The sequence below is a fragment of the Macrosteles quadrilineatus genome, unplaced genomic scaffold (genome assembly GCF_028750875.1).
Source record: "Macrosteles quadrilineatus isolate MER2022 unplaced genomic scaffold, UCM_ALF_1.0 Scaffold_6__1_contigs__length_79288215, whole genome shotgun sequence".
Lineage (NCBI taxonomy): Eukaryota > Metazoa > Arthropoda > Insecta > Hemiptera > Cicadellidae > Macrosteles > Macrosteles quadrilineatus.
In genome coordinates this window covers 63,449,052-63,469,611 of record NW_026542599.1, presented here as the reverse complement: position 1 = coordinate 63,469,611, position 20,560 = coordinate 63,449,052, and the positions used below count along the sequence as shown (strand labels likewise).

The window sequence follows — 20,560 nt, the reverse complement described above, 5'->3', positions numbered from 1 at the left end:
GTTTATTTTTTTTTTGCAGGGGAAAAAGTGAAAAGCTAAGGATTGTTTTTAAACGTATAAACAATCAACATGTAAGTAGGATTAATACTAGGCACTTACTTGTAAGAATAGTAGAATAGTATATTTCATCACTATGACGTATATTTCATAACTAGAGTAGAAAGTGAGTTATTACATATTTGATATCATGTTTGAAGTGCGAGATTTATTGAGCACTTTAAATGCTCGAAAATTTGTATAGACCCACTTTCACTCGTGTTTTGAAAGTTACTTTTCGCTACACTACAAAAAGGTATGCCTAATTTTTATTTACCTTTGCATGGTTTGCTGTTTGGACTTTCAGTTTTGTCTGGTTGTTTTACTTTTTATATTTAGTTTTATTGCATTTTTATTGTACTTTGACGTAGCCTATTGTACAAACTTAATGGCCTAATAAAATCTTTGAATCTACACTACAAAAACTAATTATTTTGTTGAAAAAAATGTCATAGCATTTTTCATGTAAGGCCTGTAACTTAAATTTAAGGTAATATTTACTTTGGTTGTACAGTTTTGGTAGTTGAAAATTAAAACAATTGAAAAAAAAACTATTACAAATCTTTTTTGTTTACGTCGGCTAAATCCAAAAAAGATAGTAAACATAACTTTCGCATAGGAAACATTATTTTGTCGTAGTAAACAATGTAATGATGAATTAATTTTCGCAGGTGATAAACATGAAACGAAAACAGGTCATTTCACAGTAGTGTAGCGAAAATTGACTCTTTTTGACCCGAGCTTAAGTTTCAGATTCGGAAAATGAGCAAGGTTTAAAAATATACTTTTTTCCCGTGTGCTGAACTATATATTCGTCGTATCGCATAATTAATTAACAAACTGAGCTAGAAAAATAAAATACATTTCATGTAAAGATAACCTCTCAAAACAATTTTCAGCTGTTTTCAATAATACTGCTAATGTTAATAAGCAGCTGTTTAGTAAGTGATTAAATAATTTCGTCTATTACGATTGTGTACATTATACCATCGACATGTCGAACTATTGAAAAGAATGTAACAATAAGAAAAACATAACCTAATCAATTGATAAATAATGTCGATCCATGCGCTTTCTTGCAATCGAAATTTTACAACAGTTGACTTTTACTCCCTGGGGACTAAAAAGGCGATTACTCCCTAGGGAGTAAAATACCTAATCTAAACTCGTAACGCATTCCGTTAAACACGGCTGTTTTTGCATCAGTATGACGTAAGACGTAAGTTATGTGTTTAAATATTATTTCATGGTATTTACACCAATAGAAATTTGCATGGAGGAAAATCGAACACAGGGAAAGTAGTACATTTTTCCACAAGATTTTGTATATGCCGTGAATCGAACCCGCCCTTCTCGCACCGAAGTCCAATGACTAACCTGTTAGCTAAACACACCCATTCAGTATCCTTACTTATTTACTTTGTTGGAGGTATAGTCTGTATAATAGTTTTATATTATTTTTATATTGCAGCTAAAGAACTTGACTTTAATTTAATTTGACATTCTAGGGGGCTATTATTTGTCTCTTGTGAGTTTCAACGGCCAAAAACTTTGCTTTAATGTTTACCAATGTGAACACACTTAATAGACCAATGAAATGTATACTTAAGAATCTTTTTCATTTTTCAATCATCAAATGAAGGATGAAGGATGAAGGATCGCTGCCAGACGCGTCTGATAAACCGCTCTTTGCCATCTGGTGTTGTAATTTAAGCGCAGCCACAGTTGTGTTTTATTAGGAGGGTAGCATCGGTCCCAGCTTCATAGGATTCAGTTAATACTTAAGAGAAATTCCAGCTGGCTTTAATACGTCTTACAGTTACCAAAGCTCACCATTGGTAAATATAGAAATGAATATTTCATAGTTATTACCTCAAAAACGAATTTAATCTAGTTACACTTAGAGTGAAATCATAACCAGACAAATTTGAGGTATATTAACAAATTAAGTATAAGGCAATAAATTGTTTAAGTGGATGGACAACCAGATTTTTTTAAGTAATGTAAAAAAATAGTTTCTGCAAGATGAAATTAAATGTCCAAACAATATCTGCACTTTTGTTTGACCTATTTATTCAACACCTTTAAACACAATCAAAATAGTAACCAGCTTAAAGTGACAATATTTTTGTACATCGTTCACCTTTGCAAGTTATCTCTTAAGCTATTTACTATTGTTTTACTATTGCATGTGTACAACCGTTACCATTATTTAGAAGTAACAAGTTTCACTCCACCAACATAAAAATGAATTGAATGAAACTCAAAAATATTCTGATAACTATGCAATAATATTTGTATTTTTCTTTTAAAATATGTAACTAAAAACTAACTGTAACTAAAATATGTAACTCTTCTATTACTCAGAATCGCAACAGCGCTGCAGTTTTCGCTACATAAAAAAAAATTAGTACTACGTAATATTGAAATAATTTTATCGAGCATCCCGTTTATATTTAAGTCTTTGCTTTTTACTTATTGCTACTTTTTAAAGTGCGAGTGTAAAACATTTAATTTAAAAACAATTATTCAAGCCTTAACTAGCAACGAACTTTACCAACCTATTTCAGTCATTATGCAATGTCATGAATCATCTTATGGAACATAAACTGATTGGAGGAGTAGGCATATTCATTTCCAAAAATACTTGTTTTACACACTTTAAGTGTATTTGCTGTTTGAATAGCTTAAGCAACGAGTATTAAAGCCATATTTACACACTTTCTATAAACATCTTTGATTAACTTACCAAAATTCGTGAAATTGCTAATTACTCACCAGATTGTGCGACTAGTGCTGCAGCGAGTAGTACGCCAAATATGTATTGCAGAGGTATCATCCTAGCCCAGCGCTTGGTCGTTCACATCATTACCAATACGCATCTGAAAAACGAAAATGTTAAACAATCAAAACGTATAATTGATTAGCCACTTACAAATATTTAGTAGATTAGAAAAACAATGTTTATCGAACAGGGCAGGTCAGTTGTCGCGTCCTAGATTGATAGGCATGTACAGTAGTTGATTTCACACCGGCCGTTTGCACCCTCGTGACCCATCACCATGGTTATGGTTTATGGTTATCTTTGGTCTTCAGATCTCCTGACATACAAATGACACAGTGGCAGTTGAGGTAATAAAACACCCCATCAGCAGCAGCCTGCGGACTAAACGAATTTAGATTTCCCTTATTGGATTTTCACTAAGACATTTTATCAAGACTACCCCCCTTTATGAAAAATTTTCCGTAACCATCAAGCGTACAACAGAGTTTTAACATTGGGTCTACTAAATTATTTAAGCTCTAAAAATGGTTTAGATATAAGTTGGCAAATTTTATGTTTTGAGGATAAAAAATAATAACCATCCCATAAAAATATCCCCTTATCTCTTTGTAAGACCCCGTTCCCATTGTCCAGTCATGCTGGTTCGAGAACTCGTTCGAATAAAAGGAGGTTTACGTGTTTATAACATTTCATCATATTTCATCAATATTGGATAATTTTTACTCGAGTTTTCGTGCTAACGGACATATTATAGGTATAAAAACGGATGGTGTTTTTGCACAATGGGGACATCAAAACAAAAAATAGTTCGGTCATGAGTCCAGCTCTTACCATGATAATACCTTCTTTAGTAATAACTTATCCTCTATAGGTTATTCGCTAAAATGATGCCCCTCTTCTAAACCGTTTGATAGTCAAGTTAGTCATAATAATTTTAAACAAGATTTACTAACTGTAAACGTTAATTAAATTTAAGGCAGTCTTTTTTTGTTTCATTCACACAACCACATACATTTGTGTCATAAATCACATGCAATTCCATTATTTGGTTAATTTGGTAAAAATCTTTATACACATAAAAGTAGTATATTCTAATACTCCTTAAGGTCTTAAAGTTTATCTCAGCAAATTCTTTCAGTGCATGAGCAAATTATTAAACATGCTTCTTACATATTCTAAGATTTTTATATCAATATACAAAACGTAACTAAAGTAAACAATTATCCATTATTATTAATATTTGGAAAAGTACAATAATGCATTTGGTTAATGTTATAGAGAGGCTCGTAGTGCAGGTTTATGAGGCCACAGTCTGGGTACTTCTCTGGGGAACGTTACCTAGACGTGTCTCATACCTGGACACATTTACATCGGGTTTCCTTTACCTTCCGTTAAACCATACATATCACAGTTCTGGATCAATTTCTTTAAATATATTTTAAACAATATAACATATAAATAGTGTACATTGATGCAAAAAGATGACTTACGATTAGGTTAAAACCCTTTCAAAACAATATATTGGATTGCAGTTTTAAAACGTGTAAATGTTCGAAAGAAGTTTTGGATTTTTTCATTGACAGTTTTTGTTTCGGGAGATTTTTACTTTTTTCACGTTAAAACAATTTTACTAAGATTGGAACAATTCAACACATTATTTTGATGCATTTTTTATGTTCTCAATACTCTTCAATTAATTTTTGAACTCAGAAAATAATTTTACTCTCAAGGTATTAAATTCATAATTTAAGCAATTATTTTTCTCTCACAAGTTCAACTTTTGGCAGAATTTATTTTGATAATTTTTTTAAGTTTAAATGATACATCAGCGATTGTGGGTACTACTGGTGTTATGTTGATGGTAGTTAAAAATGCTGTGCATGTTTTTTGATGCATGACAGATTCCAAATTCGTATACACCCTTCTGATCTACAATGGATTTTTATAAAATACCGTCAATCAAAATCTTTCCTCCACACTCAAAAGAAAACTTTGTAGGATTAGAGTTCGGAAAGGGTCAGAGACTACAATTTCTGAAATGAGAGAAAAACTTATGATTTTGTTAACTACCGTATATCCTGTTTTTACTCAGTCCCCTTATAGTATTTGGAGAAAAAATGGTTCCGGTCAAAATTTTTGAGTTCGAGTGTTGGTATTCATGTTGGGACCCTCTGAAAAATGGTTATTGAATTGATTTGTATGTGGGTACATGGAATCTCTAGTATTTCTTTTAATTTTATTCACGGGAAACCCTTAGCTGTTGACTTCACTGGTCTCCTTATTACAAATACTTACTCATCCTACATTCTCAAACCTAAATTTCTATTTAACATAGCGTTCCTTGTGAAAAGAATTTTTTGAGCAAATAGTATCTCGGGCGCCACACGTTATAGAAATTGGCGTCACGTAAGACAGGATATCGGAAAACGATTCAATACAACACAACATTCTGTGTCCGCGAGGCGTCCCTATACAGCGTGTATCGTGGATACTAGCAAGCAAACACTGTGTGTGTCCCTGCACAATTTACTTATTTATTTAAAACGGATGGCTCCAATCACAATAATGCAAACATTGTTAACAGTCTTATGGCAAGAGATGCAATTACTTGAAACAACAACTAGAGAACATGGTTTATTCCGAGAATAAAATTGTACAGGGTGAATAAAAAGTCAAACACCCATTTAATAATTTTATAAGTAAATTATTTATACAGATATCCCGTTGGTGGTCGTGCAATATTAATTAACTTATGATTTTGAAAATTTTGAGTGTCCCCCAAAACTGGGGGGTTTTGGGGGAAACTCAAAGATTTTAATGTTATAAGCCCCTTCAAGTGTCACCATATTTTGAAATGTTCAAAAAAACTTAAAAAATTGTGAAAATCAGATTATATAATCTCTTCTCTATTTATAAAGGTAGCCCGTCAGATGTATTGAAGTCAATACAATAAAAAGAAAAATCAATATAATGGTAATATTGGCTACCATTTTGGATAGAGAAGAGATAGCGAACTCTGGTTTTTAACATTCTTAAGTTTATGTAAACAATTCAAAATGAGATGTCACTTGAAGGTGGTTTACATTTAACAGTTTTAAGCTGCCCCCATAATCTCCCTGCTAAAATTGCACAACCACCAAAAGGATATATCTGTTTATATACTAAGACTAGTATTAGATGGGGGGGGGGGTCATGACTTTTGTCATAATTAGCATGAATAGTAAGACATTTCGAATTATATAGGCATTTAAATTTTGTTATGGTTTTGTACAGTTTATTCACTAGGCCATTGGTATTTAGGTGGAAAAATAGACACTCTTCAGAGATTTGCTGACCTCTGCTTAAAGTTATTGTAACTGCAAAAAATGGTATCCCCAATTTTTCGTACGCTATGTTACCAATTTGCAGGAACAAATTACCATCACTTGACAAATACAAGAGCAGATCGGTTGTGGTTTTGTGTAGAACTAGAATAATAAGTTTTAGACAGAGAGTCTAAAACAAAGTTTCATCCGTAGGAATGGAAAACTTCCCTCTGATGTCGCGTTGAAAAGAGTCAACCTCGCAGTAAAACGGGTTCTCCACGGGGTCATTGCGAAACGTGCCTTAGACAAATCTTACTTTTGCGTTTACTCGCCAGGATTTTATGACTACCTTAGGTTTTCTTTTATTACTTACAATGTTTGTAGGGTCTCTGCTATGCTAACAATTCTTGATAGTTGTAATTGTGCTACCGTATTTTATATTCTTACTTAGTCCCCTTAAACATAGGATACAATATGGAAAAAAATTATTCCCTTCCAAATTTTTTAGTTCAAGTGTATATTTCCAGGGTGGCACCCGCAGAAATTTTTTTAATAAATTGATTTGCATGTGGGTACTTGACATAGAATATCTTTTATTATTTTTTTTTCAAAAACTTTTATTGTTTTATGGTAAATTGTCTATAAAAATCCAAAAGATACAAAAAATTGTATCCTCTTAAAAATGACCAGAACGATTTTCATTGAAATTCAGTGTGTTATATCACAGTCACCTCTGTTATATCCCTTGTAATTCAGATTAGCAAATTAAATAAACAAAAAAATTACAAAATTCCACAAAACTACCCAACATCTACAAATTCGCCATTTCCAATAGGGAAATTCCACATACAATACAATGGAAGGAAGACAATTCAAAGAGAGGAGATTAGATTACGTTAACGATATGTCTGATTGAGTAGAGAGGTACAAACAAATCCTTGACGTCACGTAGACGCCGCTCAAGAGTACATACATAACTCGGTCGAGGATGTGCACTGAATACGTCAGAAAAGACGTATTCCTTGTGGTGCAAATATTCAGTGTTTCATAATATTGATTTTAATCATTTGTTTTGTGCGTGAGCGTTGCTAATATTTTGGTAGAATTATTCAAATTTAGTTTTTGATCGGGTTGGGTTAAGAATGTTGTAAATGGAAACGTCGCTCGACGCTCATTAAAAACTTATAAAGAAATGATAAAAAGCTATTTCTAGATTTACAAAAATATCAATTGATCAATCAAAGTGTCTGTTACTATTATTATCTTCAATACACATGGATAGTATGGTCAATCGCGAAACAAAAATATCAATCAATAGTATTCCGTGCAAAATTAAGCAGGAAAAATCTAATCATGGAGGATATTATAAAATATAATGCCAGGGTAGTAGTAAGATTTTTATTTGTGGTATATAACGTGGCAGGTGTGTCTGGTTACATAATTTTAATCGTCCGATTTAACTGAACCTATGAAATGGCTCGTTTTATAAATATTTGTAAATTAGGTTGGAAATTTTAGAATGCTATTATTTAAAGCACTAGCTGACCTGTCCGAAGCATTAGCACTGAATCCTTCTCTAATCCCATTTATTCGGAGAGTGAGCTGGTCTAGTGGTTAGAGCGCGGGGCCTCGGTTCCAGAGGTCCCGGGTCCAAATCCCGCCAAATCACCAATGGATTTTATCCGTGTGATAATGCCGCAACCCCTAGGTCTAGCCTAAAGTAATCAGATAAACAATTCTGGTTTCCTAGGACAAAAAATCATTTATTGATGGACACAACATAGTTAATTCTGCGTAGTAAGTGCATCGTTGATTAAAGTATATTGCTCCAGGAATAGATGTGGGTTTATATTTTAGATAAATGAACCTTTTAAAAATATAATGTTAACACATGTTTACAGGACCTATTTGAAACTATTTTTGAAGTAATTATATGGTCATATAAGATTTTTGTTTTGATGGCCTTGTTTTTACACAGACATAGCTTTAACTGAAAAGCGCACCCTTGACAAAGCCACACAAATTGAATTTGTAAAAAGACAGAGTCTGACACATGCAAGCCTTCCTTCGTTAGCGTATGTCCATATGCCTTATTTAGTCATGGCAAAGGTAACGTTAGGAAATTCCTTCTTAGTCAGTTTGAAAGGATTACAAACTATTGCGTAGCATGACAGTTTGACCAGAGTCAGCCAATTTCGCTTTGATGGTGTAGGTGCCACAACCAATCTTGGACCATCATGCTTAGGTTTCTCTCAACATTATAACAGAGTTCTTTTAGCATGGGATTATGAGCTAACGAACCTAAAGGGCTTAATGAGCTTAAAACACTCTAATGCGTACAACAGAGCGTTCTACGTCCCTCGGTAAATAACCAAATCAAGTGTGATACAAACAGTTTCCTGTAAGTAAGAAATTCGACCCAAAATAACTATTCCTTGAAACCTGAAGTAAAGAAAAGATAAGAGATAAAAGGTGATGTTTGAATATGGAATTCTTAAACATACATGGAACTAGTGGCTTGTAGGGGCACTGGCCCCTATAATATTCTAGTAATTATTTTGTACAAATTATTAGTCTCATGGGTTACCCTAACTTGAATAATTGTTTAACATTTTTATATATTATAGCCTAATATGTATGATAGTTATTATAGCTGCATTAAGCATTTTGATGTCTGCTCTGTTTAAAATAAAAATTCCAAAGGACTGTTTATGCGGTGTGTTTATAATTTAAACTTTCTAATCGTAATACAACTAAAGAACATTTTCAATATTAATCTTTATGACTATTAATTAAATACATATAAATTTCGTTGAATATAGACAAATTCACTTCGAAAAAACACATAGGGATAATGTCATCCTCCAAATTGTAAAATGCAAAAACTCTCTGTTTTACAGTATCCATATTAAAGTAGATTCCTTGGTCTTTATTTGGTAGTATTTTAACATCTTCTGGCCGCTTTACCCGGCTAAAAGCAACATAAAGCTGGCCACTGGGTAAACATTGGTTTTTTTCCAAATAAATGCCAACTTTTGTGAAGGTTTGGCCTTGCGCTTTATATAGAATAGCGAGAGCTAATCACAATGGGAATTGAATCCTTGTAAACTTAAACGGCATATATTAGCATCTGTAGATATTAGTTTTATTTTGGCATAAAAAATATGTTCCCTTTGCCTACTCCAGTAATTCCTTCTAACTTTTTTCAGACATACTTAACACAACCAATCGTACTCCATTAACTAACTGATTCAGATCCTTAAAATTGTAAAAAAGTCTATTTCAGCTTTATAATACAGTAGTATACATATTACAGTACATATTACAAATTACCATATGCTTTAAATAAAGTTAAACCACATGTTTTAAAGTAAACAAAGCAGACATGACCTTGGATTCCCATGCTATTTAAATGAGAACTAATTTATTCCGTAATAACCTTTTGGTGCATAATTAAGGAAAATGGCTAATTTTCCCCAAAATTTCATGCCCAGACCTTTAAAATGAGACCTCTCCCAGCTTTCTACGGCCTCCCGTTCACTCACTATTTCATTGTAAAATTTTGGGCTTACAGAATTAGATATATAGATGGTTGGTAGCTATATCAAAATGAAGGCTTTGTGGTAAATAAACAAATATAAAAGCTAAAGTATCCATGCAGTACTTACTTTTAAGTATTTCTTGTTTAGACTTCTTTAAAGTGATTAATTTTATTTTATCCCCGGGGTTACCCAATTATCTCTCTACGATGAGTCAGACTCATCTTTTGCCGGCTACACCACGCACGCTACCGTACCAGTATTATAATTGGCCAATTTTGTTTAATGTTTAATGTTTTCGTGTTCGTGTCTTTTGTGTTATAACGACTCTCCACAGTTATGAAGAGGATTATGTGTTTTTAACTCTGGTAACCAGCTTGAAAATGAACCTTTAGGTTCGAAACCTGGGTCGCTGACCTAAATTCCAGGATCACAGACAGTACTGCAGGTATTTAACCTTTTTATTATTAAATTTCTTGCAGAATGTATATATATATATATATCGGGTTTACTAATAACTACTGATCAACGAGTGATTTGTATACGTTCCTAGCGAAGTGGGTAAAAAAAGCTTTAAAAGACTCCTTATTTATGCAAATTGGAAAAGAATTAAGAAAGTTATAGCGTACCGACAAAAAAGCACCTCATACGTAGATTTTCACGAAAATCTGCAGACTTTAAGAGGATACATCATCCTAATAATCCCCCTAATTGTTACTTTTAACAATTTTAATCAACGATTAGTCTTACAAAAAATTGTTGTTTTTTTGTAAGGACTTTTTTTAATGTAACTACAAAATCACAGATTTTTACATTTTAGGAGAATGGAATAAGACGTGTTAAAGTACTGACATTCTTTTACGATTACTAACAATTTAGGTGAGAAAAAGTAATCTAGGAATTTTTTTAGTTTGCGATTAAGAGGAGATTAAGAGTTTACTAGTAAGATTAGTTTACGAGTTACAGATTATATATTAGTTGACGAGTTAAATTGCAAAAAATGGTATCCCCAATTTTTCGTACGCTATGTTACCAATTTGCAGGAACAAATTACCATCACTTGACAAATACAAGAGCAGATCGGTTGTGGTTTTGTGTAGAACTAGAATAATAAGTTTTAGACAGAGAGTCTAAAACAAAGTTTCATCCGTAGGAATGGAAAACTTCCCTCTGATGTCGCGTTGAAAAGAGTCAACCTCGCAGTAAAACGGGTTCTCCACGGGGTCATTGCGAAACGTGCCTTAGACAAATCTTACTTTTGCGTTTACTCGCCAGGATTTTATGACTACCTTAGGTTTTCTTTTATTACTTACAATGTTTGTAGGGTCTCTGCTATGCTAACTATTCTTGATAGTTGTAATTGTGCTACCGTATTTTATATTCTTACTTAGTCCCCTTAAACATAGGATACAATATGGAAAAAAATTATTCCCTTCCAAATTTTTTAGTTCAAGTGTATATTTCCAGGGTGGCACCCGCAGAAATTTTTTTAATAAATTGATTTGCATGTGGGTACTTGACATAGAATATCTTTTATTATTTTTTTTTCAAAAACTTTTATTGTTTTATGGTAAATTGTCTATAAAAATCCAAAAGATACAAAAAATTGTATCCTCTTAAAAATGACCAGAACGATTTTCATTGAAATTCAGTGTGTTATATCACAGTCACCTCTGTTATATCCCTTGTAATTCAGATTAGCAAATTAAATAAACAAAAAAATTACAAAATTCCACAAAACTACCCAACATCTACAAATTCGCCATTTCCAATAGGGAAATTCCACATACAATACAATGGAAGGAAGACAATTCAAAGAGAGGAGATTAGATTACGTTAACGATATGTCTGATTGAGTAGAGAGGTACAAACAAATCCTTGACGTCACGTAGACGCCGCTCAAGAGTACATACATAACTCGGTCGAGGATGTGCACTGAATACGTCAGAAAAGACGTATTCCTTGTGGTGCAAATATTCAGTGTTTCATAATATTGATTTTAATCATTTGTTTTGTGCGTGAGCGTTGCTAATATTTTGGTAGAATTATTCAAATTTAGTTTTTGATCGGGTTGGGTTAAGAATGTTGTAAATGGAAACGTCGCTCGACGCTCATTAAAAACTTATAAAGAAATGATAAAAAGCTATTTCTAGATTTACAAAAATATCAATTGATCAATCAAAGTGTCTGTTACTATTATTATCTTCAATACACATGGATAGTATGGTCAATCGCGAAACAAAAATATCAATCAATAGTATTCCGTGCAAAATTAAGCAGGAAAAATCTAATCATGGAGGATATTATAAAATATAATGCCAGGGTAGTAGTAAGATTTTTATTTGTGGTATATAACGTGGCAGGTGTGTCTGGTTACATAATTTTAATCGTCCGATTTAACTGAACCTATGAAATGGCTCGTTTTATAAATATTTGTAAATTAGGTTGGAAATTTTAGAATGCTATTATTTAAAGCACTAGCTGACCTGTCCGAAGCATTAGCACTGAATCCTTCTCTAATCCCATTTATTCGGAGAGTGAGCTGGTCTAGTGGTTAGAGCGCGGGGCCTCGGTTCCAGAGGTCCCGGGTCCAAATCCCGCCAAATCACCAATGGATTTTATCCGTGTGATAATGCCGCAACCCCTAGGTCTAGCCTAAAGTAATCAGATAAACAATTCTGGTTTCCTAGGACAAAAAATCATTTATTGATGGACACAACATAGTTAATTCTGCGTAGTAAGTGCATCGTTGATTAAAGTATATTGCTCCAGGAATAGATGTGGGTTTATATTTTAGATAAATGAACCTTTTAAAAATATAATGTTAACACATGTTTACAGGACCTATTTGAAACTATTTTTGAAGTAATTATATGGTCATATAAGATTTTTGTTTTGATGGCCTTGTTTTTACACAGACATAGCTTTAACTGAAAAGCGCACCCTTGACAAAGCCACACAAATTGAATTTGTAAAAAGACAGAGTCTGACACATGCAAGCCTTCCTTCGTTAGCGTATGTCCATATGCCTTATTTAGTCATGGCAAAGGTAACGTTAGGAAATTCCTTCTTAGTCAGTTTGAAAGGATTACAAACTATTGCGTAGCATGACAGTTTGACCAGAGTCAGCCAATTTCGCTTTGATGGTGTAGGTGCCACAACCAATCTTGGACCATCATGCTTAGGTTTCTCTCAACATTATAACAGAGTTCTTTTAGCATGGGATTATGAGCTAACGAACCTAAAGGGCTTAATGAGCTTAAAACACTCTAATGCGTACAACAGAGCGTTCTACGTCCCTCGGTAAATAACCAAATCAAGTGTGATACAAACAGTTTCCTGTAAGTAAGAAATTCGACCCAAAATAACTATTCCTTGAAACCTGAAGTAAAGAAAAGATAAGAGATAAAAGGTGATGTTTGAATATGGAATTCTTAAACATACATGGAACTAGTGGCTTGTAGGGGCACTGGCCCCTATAATATTCTAGTAATTATTTTGTACAAATTATTAGTCTCATGGGTTACCCTAACTTGAATAATTGTTTAACATTTTTATATATTATAGCCTAATATGTATGATAGTTATTATAGCTGCATTAAGCATTTTGATGTCTGCTCTGTTTAAAATAAAAATTCCAAAGGACTGTTTATGCGGTGTGTTTATAATTTAAACTTTCTAATCGTAATACAACTAAAGAACATTTTCAATATTAATCTTTATGACTATTAATTAAATACATATAAATTTCGTTGAATATAGACAAATTCACTTCGAAAAAACACATAGGGATAATGTCATCCTCCAAATTGTAAAATGCAAAAACTCTCTGTTTTACAGTATCCATATTAAAGTAGATTCCTTGGTCTTTATTTGGTAGTATTTTAACATCTTCTGGCCGCTTTACCCGGCTAAAAGCAACATAAAGCTGGCCACTGGGTAAACATTGGTTTTTTTCCAAATAAATGCCAACTTTTGTGAAGGTTTGGCCTTGCGCTTTATATAGAATAGCGAGAGCTAATCACAATGGGAATTGAATCCTTGTAAACTTAAACGGCATATATTAGCATCTGTAGATATTAGTTTTATTTTGGCATAAAAAATATGTTCCCTTTGCCTACTCCAGTAATTCCTTCTAACTTTTTTCAGACATACTTAACACAACCAATCGTACTCCATTAACTAACTGATTCAGATCCTTAAAATTGTAAAAAAGTCTATTTCAGCTTTATAATACAGTAGTATACATATTACAGTACATATTACAAATTACCATATGCTTTAAATAAAGTTAAACCACATGTTTTAAAGTAAACAAAGCAGACATGACCTTGGATTCCCATGCTATTTAAATGAGAACTAATTTATTCCGTAATAACCTTTTGGTGCATAATTAAGGAAAATGGCTAATTTTCCCCAAAATTTCATGCCCAGACCTTTAAAATGAGACCTCTCCCAGCTTTCTACGGCCTCCCGTTCACTCACTATTTCATTGTAAAATTTTGGGCTTACAGAATTAGATATATAGATGGTTGGTAGCTATATCAAAATGAAGGCTTTGTGGTAAATAAACAAATATAAAAGCTAAAGTATCCATGCAGTACTTACTTTTAAGTATTTCTTGTTTAGACTTCTTTAAAGTGATTAATTTTATTTTATCCCCGGGGTTACCCAATTATCTCTCTACGATGAGTCAGACTCATCTTTTGCCGGCTACACCACGCACGCTACCGTACCAGTATTATAATTGGCCAATTTTGTTTAATGTTTAATGTTTTCGTGTTCGTGTCTTTTGTGTTATAACGACTCTCCACAGTTATGAAGAGGATTATGTGTTTTTAACTCTGGTAACCAGCTTGAAAATGAACCTTTAGGTTCGAAACCTGGGTCGCTGACCTAAATTCCAGGATCACAGACAGTACTGCAGGTATTTAACCTTTTTATTATTAAATTTCTTGCAGAATGTATATATATATATATATCGGGTTTACTAATAACTACTGATCAACGAGTGATTTGTATACGTTCCTAGCGAAGTGGGTAAAAAAAGCTTTAAAAGACTCCTTATTTATGCAAATTGGAAAAGAATTAAGAAAGTTATAGCGTACCGACAAAAAAGCACCTCATACGTAGATTTTCACGAAAATCTGCAGACTTTAAGAGGATACATCATCCTAATAATCCCCCTAATTGTTTCTTTTAACAATTTTAATCAACGATTAGTCTTACAAAAAATTGTTGTTTTTTTGTAAGGACTTTTTTTAATGTAACTACAAAATCACAGATTTTTACATTTTAGGAGAATGGAATAAGACGTGTTAAAGTACTGACATTCTTTTACGATTACTAACAATTTAGGTGAGAAAAAGTAATCTAGGAATTTTTTTAGTTTGCGATTAAGAGGAGATTAAGAGTTTACTAGTAAGATTAGTTTACGAGTTACAGATTATATATTAGTTGACGAGTTAAATTGCAAAAAATGGTATCCCCAATTTTTCGTACGCTATGTTACCAATTTGCAGGAACAAATTACCATCACTTGACAAATACAAGAGCAGATCGGTTGTGGTTTTGTGTAGAACTAGAATAATAAGTTTTAGACAGAGAGTCTAAAACAAAGTTTCATCCGTAGGAATGGAAAACTTCCCTCTGATGTCGCGTTGAAAAGAGTCAACCTCGCAGTAAAACGGGTTCTCCACGGGGTCATTGCGAAACGTGCCTTAGACAAATCTTACTTTTGCGTTTACTCGCCAGGATTTTATGACTACCTTAGGTTTTCTTTTATTACTTACAATGTTTGTAGGGTCTCTGCTATGCTAACTATTCTTGATAGTTGTAATTGTGCTACCGTATTTTATATTCTTACTTAGTCCCCTTAAACATAGGATACAATATGGAAAAAAATTATTCCCTTCCAAATTTTTTAGTTCAAGTGTATATTTCCAGGGTGGCACCCGCAGAAATTTTTTTAATAAATTGATTTGCATGTGGGTACTTGACATAGAATATCTTTTATTATTTTTTTTCAAAAACTTTTATTGTTTTATGGTAAATTGTCTATAAAAATCCAAAAGATACAAAAAATTGTATCCTCTTAAAAATGACCAGAACGATTTTCATTGAAATTCAGTGTGTTATATCACAGTCACCTCTGTTATATCCCTTGTAATTCAGATTAGCAAATTAAATAAACAAAAAAATTACAAAATTCCACAAAACTACCCAACATCTACAAATTCGCCATTTCCAATAGGGAAATTCCACATACAATACAATGGAAGGAAGACAATTCAAAGAGAGGAGATTAGATTACGTTAACGATATGTCTGATTGAGTAGAGAGGTACAAACAAATCCTTGACGTCACGTAGACGCCGCTCAAGAGTACATACATAACTCGGTCGAGGATGTGCACTGAATACGTCAGAAAAGACGTATTCCTTGTGGTGCAAATATTCAGTGTTTCATAATATTGATTTTAATCATTTGTTTTGTGCGTGAGCGTTGCTAATATTTTGGTAGAATTATTCAAATTTAGTTTTTGATCGGGTTGGGTTAAGAATGTTGTAAATGGAAACGTCGCTCGACGCTCATTAAAAACTTATAAAGAAATGATAAAAAGCTATTTCTAGATTTACAAAAATATCAATTGATCAATCAAAGTGTCTGTTACTATTATTATCTTCAATACACATGGATAGTATGGTCAATCGCGAAACAAAAATATCAATCAATAGTATTCCGTGCAAAATTAAGCAGGAAAAATCTAATCATGGAGGATATTATAAAATATAATGCCAGGGTAGTAGTAAGATTTTTATTTGTGGTATATAACGTGGCAGGTGTGTCTGGTTACATAATTTTAATCGTCCGATTTAACTGAACCTATGAAATGGCTCGTTTTATAAATATTTGTAAATTAGGTTGGAAATTTTAGAATGCTATTATTTAAAGCACTAGCTGACCTGTCCGAAGCATTAGCACTGAATCCTTCTCTAATCCCATTTATTCGGAGAGTGAGCTGGTCTAGTGGTTAGAGCGCGGGGCCTCGGTTCCAGAGGTCCCGGGTCCAAATCCCGCCAAATCACCAATGGATTTTATCCGTGTGATAATGCCGCAACCCCTAGGTCTAGCCTAAAGTAATCAGATAAACAATTCTGGTTTCCTAGGACAAAAAATCATTTATTGATGGACACAACATAGTTAATTCTGCGTAGTAAGTGCATCGTTGATTAAAGTATATTGCTCCAGGAATAGATGTGGGTTTATATTTTAGATAAATGAACCTTTTAAAAATATAATGTTAACACATGTTTACAGGACCTATTTGAAACTATTTTTGAAGTAATTATATGGTCATATAAGATTTTTGTTTTGATGGCCTTGTTTTTACACAGACATAGCTTTAACTGAAAAGCGCACCCTTGACAAAGCCACACAAATTGAATTTGTAAAAAGACAGAGTCTGACACATGCAAGCCTTCCTTCGTTAGCGTATGTCCATATGCCTTATTTAGTCATGGCAAAGGTAACGTTAGGAAATTCCTTCTTAGTCAGTTTGAAAGGATTACAAACTATTGCGTAGCATGACAGTTTGACCAGAGTCAGCCAATTTCGCTTTGATGGTGTAGGTGCCACAACCAATCTTGGACCATCATGCTTAGGTTTCTCTCAACATTATAACAGAGTTCTTTTAGCATGGGATTATGAGCTAACGAACCTAAAGGGCTTAATGAGCTTAAAACACTCTAATGCGTACAACAGAGCGTTCTACGTCCCTCGGTAAATAACCAAATCAAGTGTGATACAAACAGTTTCCTGTAAGTAAGAAATTCGACCCAAAATAACTATTCCTTGAAACCTGAAGTAAAGAAAAGATAAGAGATAAAAGGTGATGTTTGAATATGGAATTCTTAAACATACATGGAACTAGTGGCTTGTAGGGGCACTGGCCCCTATAATATTCTAGTAATTATTTTGTACAAATTATTAGTCTCATGGGTTACCCTAACTTGAATAATTGTTTAACATTTTTATATATTATAGCCTAATATGTATGATAGTTATTATAGCTGCATTAAGCATTTTGATGTCTGCTCTGTTTAAAATAAAAATTCCAAAGGACTGTTTATGCGGTGTGTTTATAATTTAAACTTTCTAATCGTAATACAACTAAGGAACATTTTCAATATTAATCTTTATGACTATTAATTAAATACATATAAATTTCGTTGAATATAGACAAATTCACTTCGAAAAAACACATAGGGATAATGTCATCCTCCAAATTGTAAAATGCAAAAACTCTCTGTTTTACAGTATCCATATTAAAGTAGATTCCTTGGTCTTTATTTGGTAGTATTTTAACATCTTCTGGCCGCTTTACCCGGCTAAAAGCAACATAAAGCTGGCCACTGGGTAAACATTGGTTTTTTTCCAAATAAATGCCAACTTTTGTGAAGGTTTGGCCTTGCGCTTTATATAGAATAGCGAGAGCTAATCACAATGGGAATTGAATCCTTGTAAACTTAAACGGCATATATTAGCATCTGTAGATATTAGTTTTATTTTGGCATAAAAAATATGTTCCCTTTGCCTACTCCAGTAATTCCTTCTAACTTTTTTCAGACATACTTAACACAACCAATCGTACTCCATTAACTAACTGATTCAGATCCTTAAAATTGTAAAAAAGTCTATTTCAGCTTTATAATACAGTAGTATACATATTACAGTACATATTACAAATTACCATATGCTTTAAATAAAGTTAAACCACATGTTTTAAAGTAAACAAAGCAGACATGACCTTGGATTCCCATGCTATTTAAATGAGAACTAATTTATTCCGTAATAACCTTTTGGTGCATAATTAAGGAAAATGGCTAATTTTCCCCAAAATTTCATGCCCAGACCTTTAAAATGAGACCTCTCCCAGCTTTCTACGGCCTCCCGTTCACTCACTATTTCATTGTAAAATTTTGGGCTTACAGAATTAGATATATAGATGGTTGGTAGCTATATCAAAATGAAGGCTTTGTGGTAAATAAACAAATATAAAAGCTAAAGTATCCATGCAGTACTTACTTTTAAGTATTTCTTGTTTAGACTTCTTTAAAGTGATTAATTTTATTTTATCCCCGGGGTTACCCAATTATCTCTCTACGATGAGTCAGACTCATCTTTTGCCGGCTACACCACGCACGCTACCGTACCAGTATTATAATTGGCCAATTTTGTTTAATGTTTAATGTTTTCGTGTTCGTGTCTTTTGTGTTATAACGACTCTCCACAGTTATGAAGAGGATTATGTGTTTTTAACTCTGGTAACCAGCTTGAAAATGAACCTTTAGGTTCGAAACCTGGGTCGCTGACCTAAATTCCAGGATCACAGACAGTACTGCAGGTATTTAACCTTTTTATTATTAAATTTCTTGCAGAATGTATATATATATATATATCGGGTTTACTAATAACTACTGATCAACGAGTGATTTGTATACGTTCCTAGCGAAGTGGGTAAAAAAAGCTTTAAAAGACTCCTTATTTATGCAAATTGGAAAAGAATTAAGAAAGTTATAGCGTACCGACAAAAAAGCACCTCATACGTAGATTTTCACGAAAATCTGCAGACTTTAAGAGGATACATCATCCTAATAATCCCCCTAATTGCTTCTTTTAACAATTTTAATCAACGATTAGTCTTACAAAAAATTGTTGTTTTTTTGTAAGGACTTTTTTTAATGTAAATACAAAATCACAGATTTTTACATTTTAGGAGAATGGAATAAGACGTGTTAAAGTACTGACATTCTTTTACGATTACTAACAATTTAGGTGAGAAAAAGTAATCTAGGAATTTTTTTAGTTTGCGATTAAGAGGAGATTAAGAGTTTACTAGTAAGATTAGAGTAGATACAATAGGACAATATGACCCCACTTTCGGCGTTTTAGAGGCACTTTTAGGGCACTTTTTATAGGGGAAAAATGAGAAAAAAATGGAAGAGCTTTTTTTGGCCACTTTTTTTAAAGACCCAGCTCTTGACCTATACACCCCTATATAAATTTTCTACTTTTGTTAATACTAAAAATCACGTCTGGAATATGGCTCATTTTTTGGCCACTTTTTTAAAAGACCTGGATCTCGTCCAATACAAGCCTATATAAATGTTCAAACTCTATTAAAATTTCAAATCCACATCCATTCCCATGTATATTTTCAAAATCATGTGAGGTTTGTGCGTGAACTCGGGCATGCTTATGGCTATGCGTAAACTATGCCTGACTCAAATGAATGACTGTGAGTGTAACCTAATGACCCCAATCAAAACCAATTGTCAACATTCTCTGCCTGTCTGGCGCCAGTCTGTCTGGGGCAGGTTTAGACAATTGCCAAATATGTTTGATTGATTGACCTCAATTATTCAATTGTTCAATTTCAGTTTGTTCAATTTCCATTGTTAAGTTCTAAATTAATTTAGACAATTTTGTGGTATATAAGGGGGGCATTCTACGGAATCATCACTAACTCTTCCACCTGGATCTTCTTGTTATGGTAAGTCTTTGACATCTAAGCTAGACTAATGTAATATGTTGTCGCGTGTCGGGTCATGGGATCAATTGGTGACGTAATTGATGCTTGTAGGCTACTCATACTCTGTATTTCTTTTAACTTAGGAGTGTAGCTAATTTCCCGAGTCCATTTTTAAAAACTTAGCCGAATTGAGTCACTAAGGAACTTATAAAAATGTATATAAATCTATTTTTAAACACTTAGAGTATTTTGAACAGTCACTAAGGAACTTAAAATGTATATAAGTCTATTTTAAAAAACTTAGCCAAATTCACTCATGAGGGGGACTTTGAGTCAAAAGTTTGCACAAGTTATTATTTAAA

The 20,560-nt window shown here is 33.1% G+C and overlaps 1 protein-coding gene across 3 annotated transcripts in view; it reads right to left on the bottom strand.

Moving 5' to 3' along the window:
* Positions 1-20,560, bottom strand: part of LOC128996844 (lachesin-like) — a 117,572-nt gene that overhangs the window by 41,330 nt on the left and 55,682 nt on the right. For all 3 annotated transcript variants that reach the window (XM_054422347.1, XM_054422349.1, XM_054422348.1), the window contains one exon: positions 2,815-2,918. In XM_054422347.1, the coding sequence (XP_054278322.1) occupies positions 2,815-2,875 (61 nt within the window). In that variant the 5' untranslated portion in view covers positions 2,876-2,918. The remainder of the gene's footprint in view (positions 1-2,814; positions 2,919-20,560) is intronic.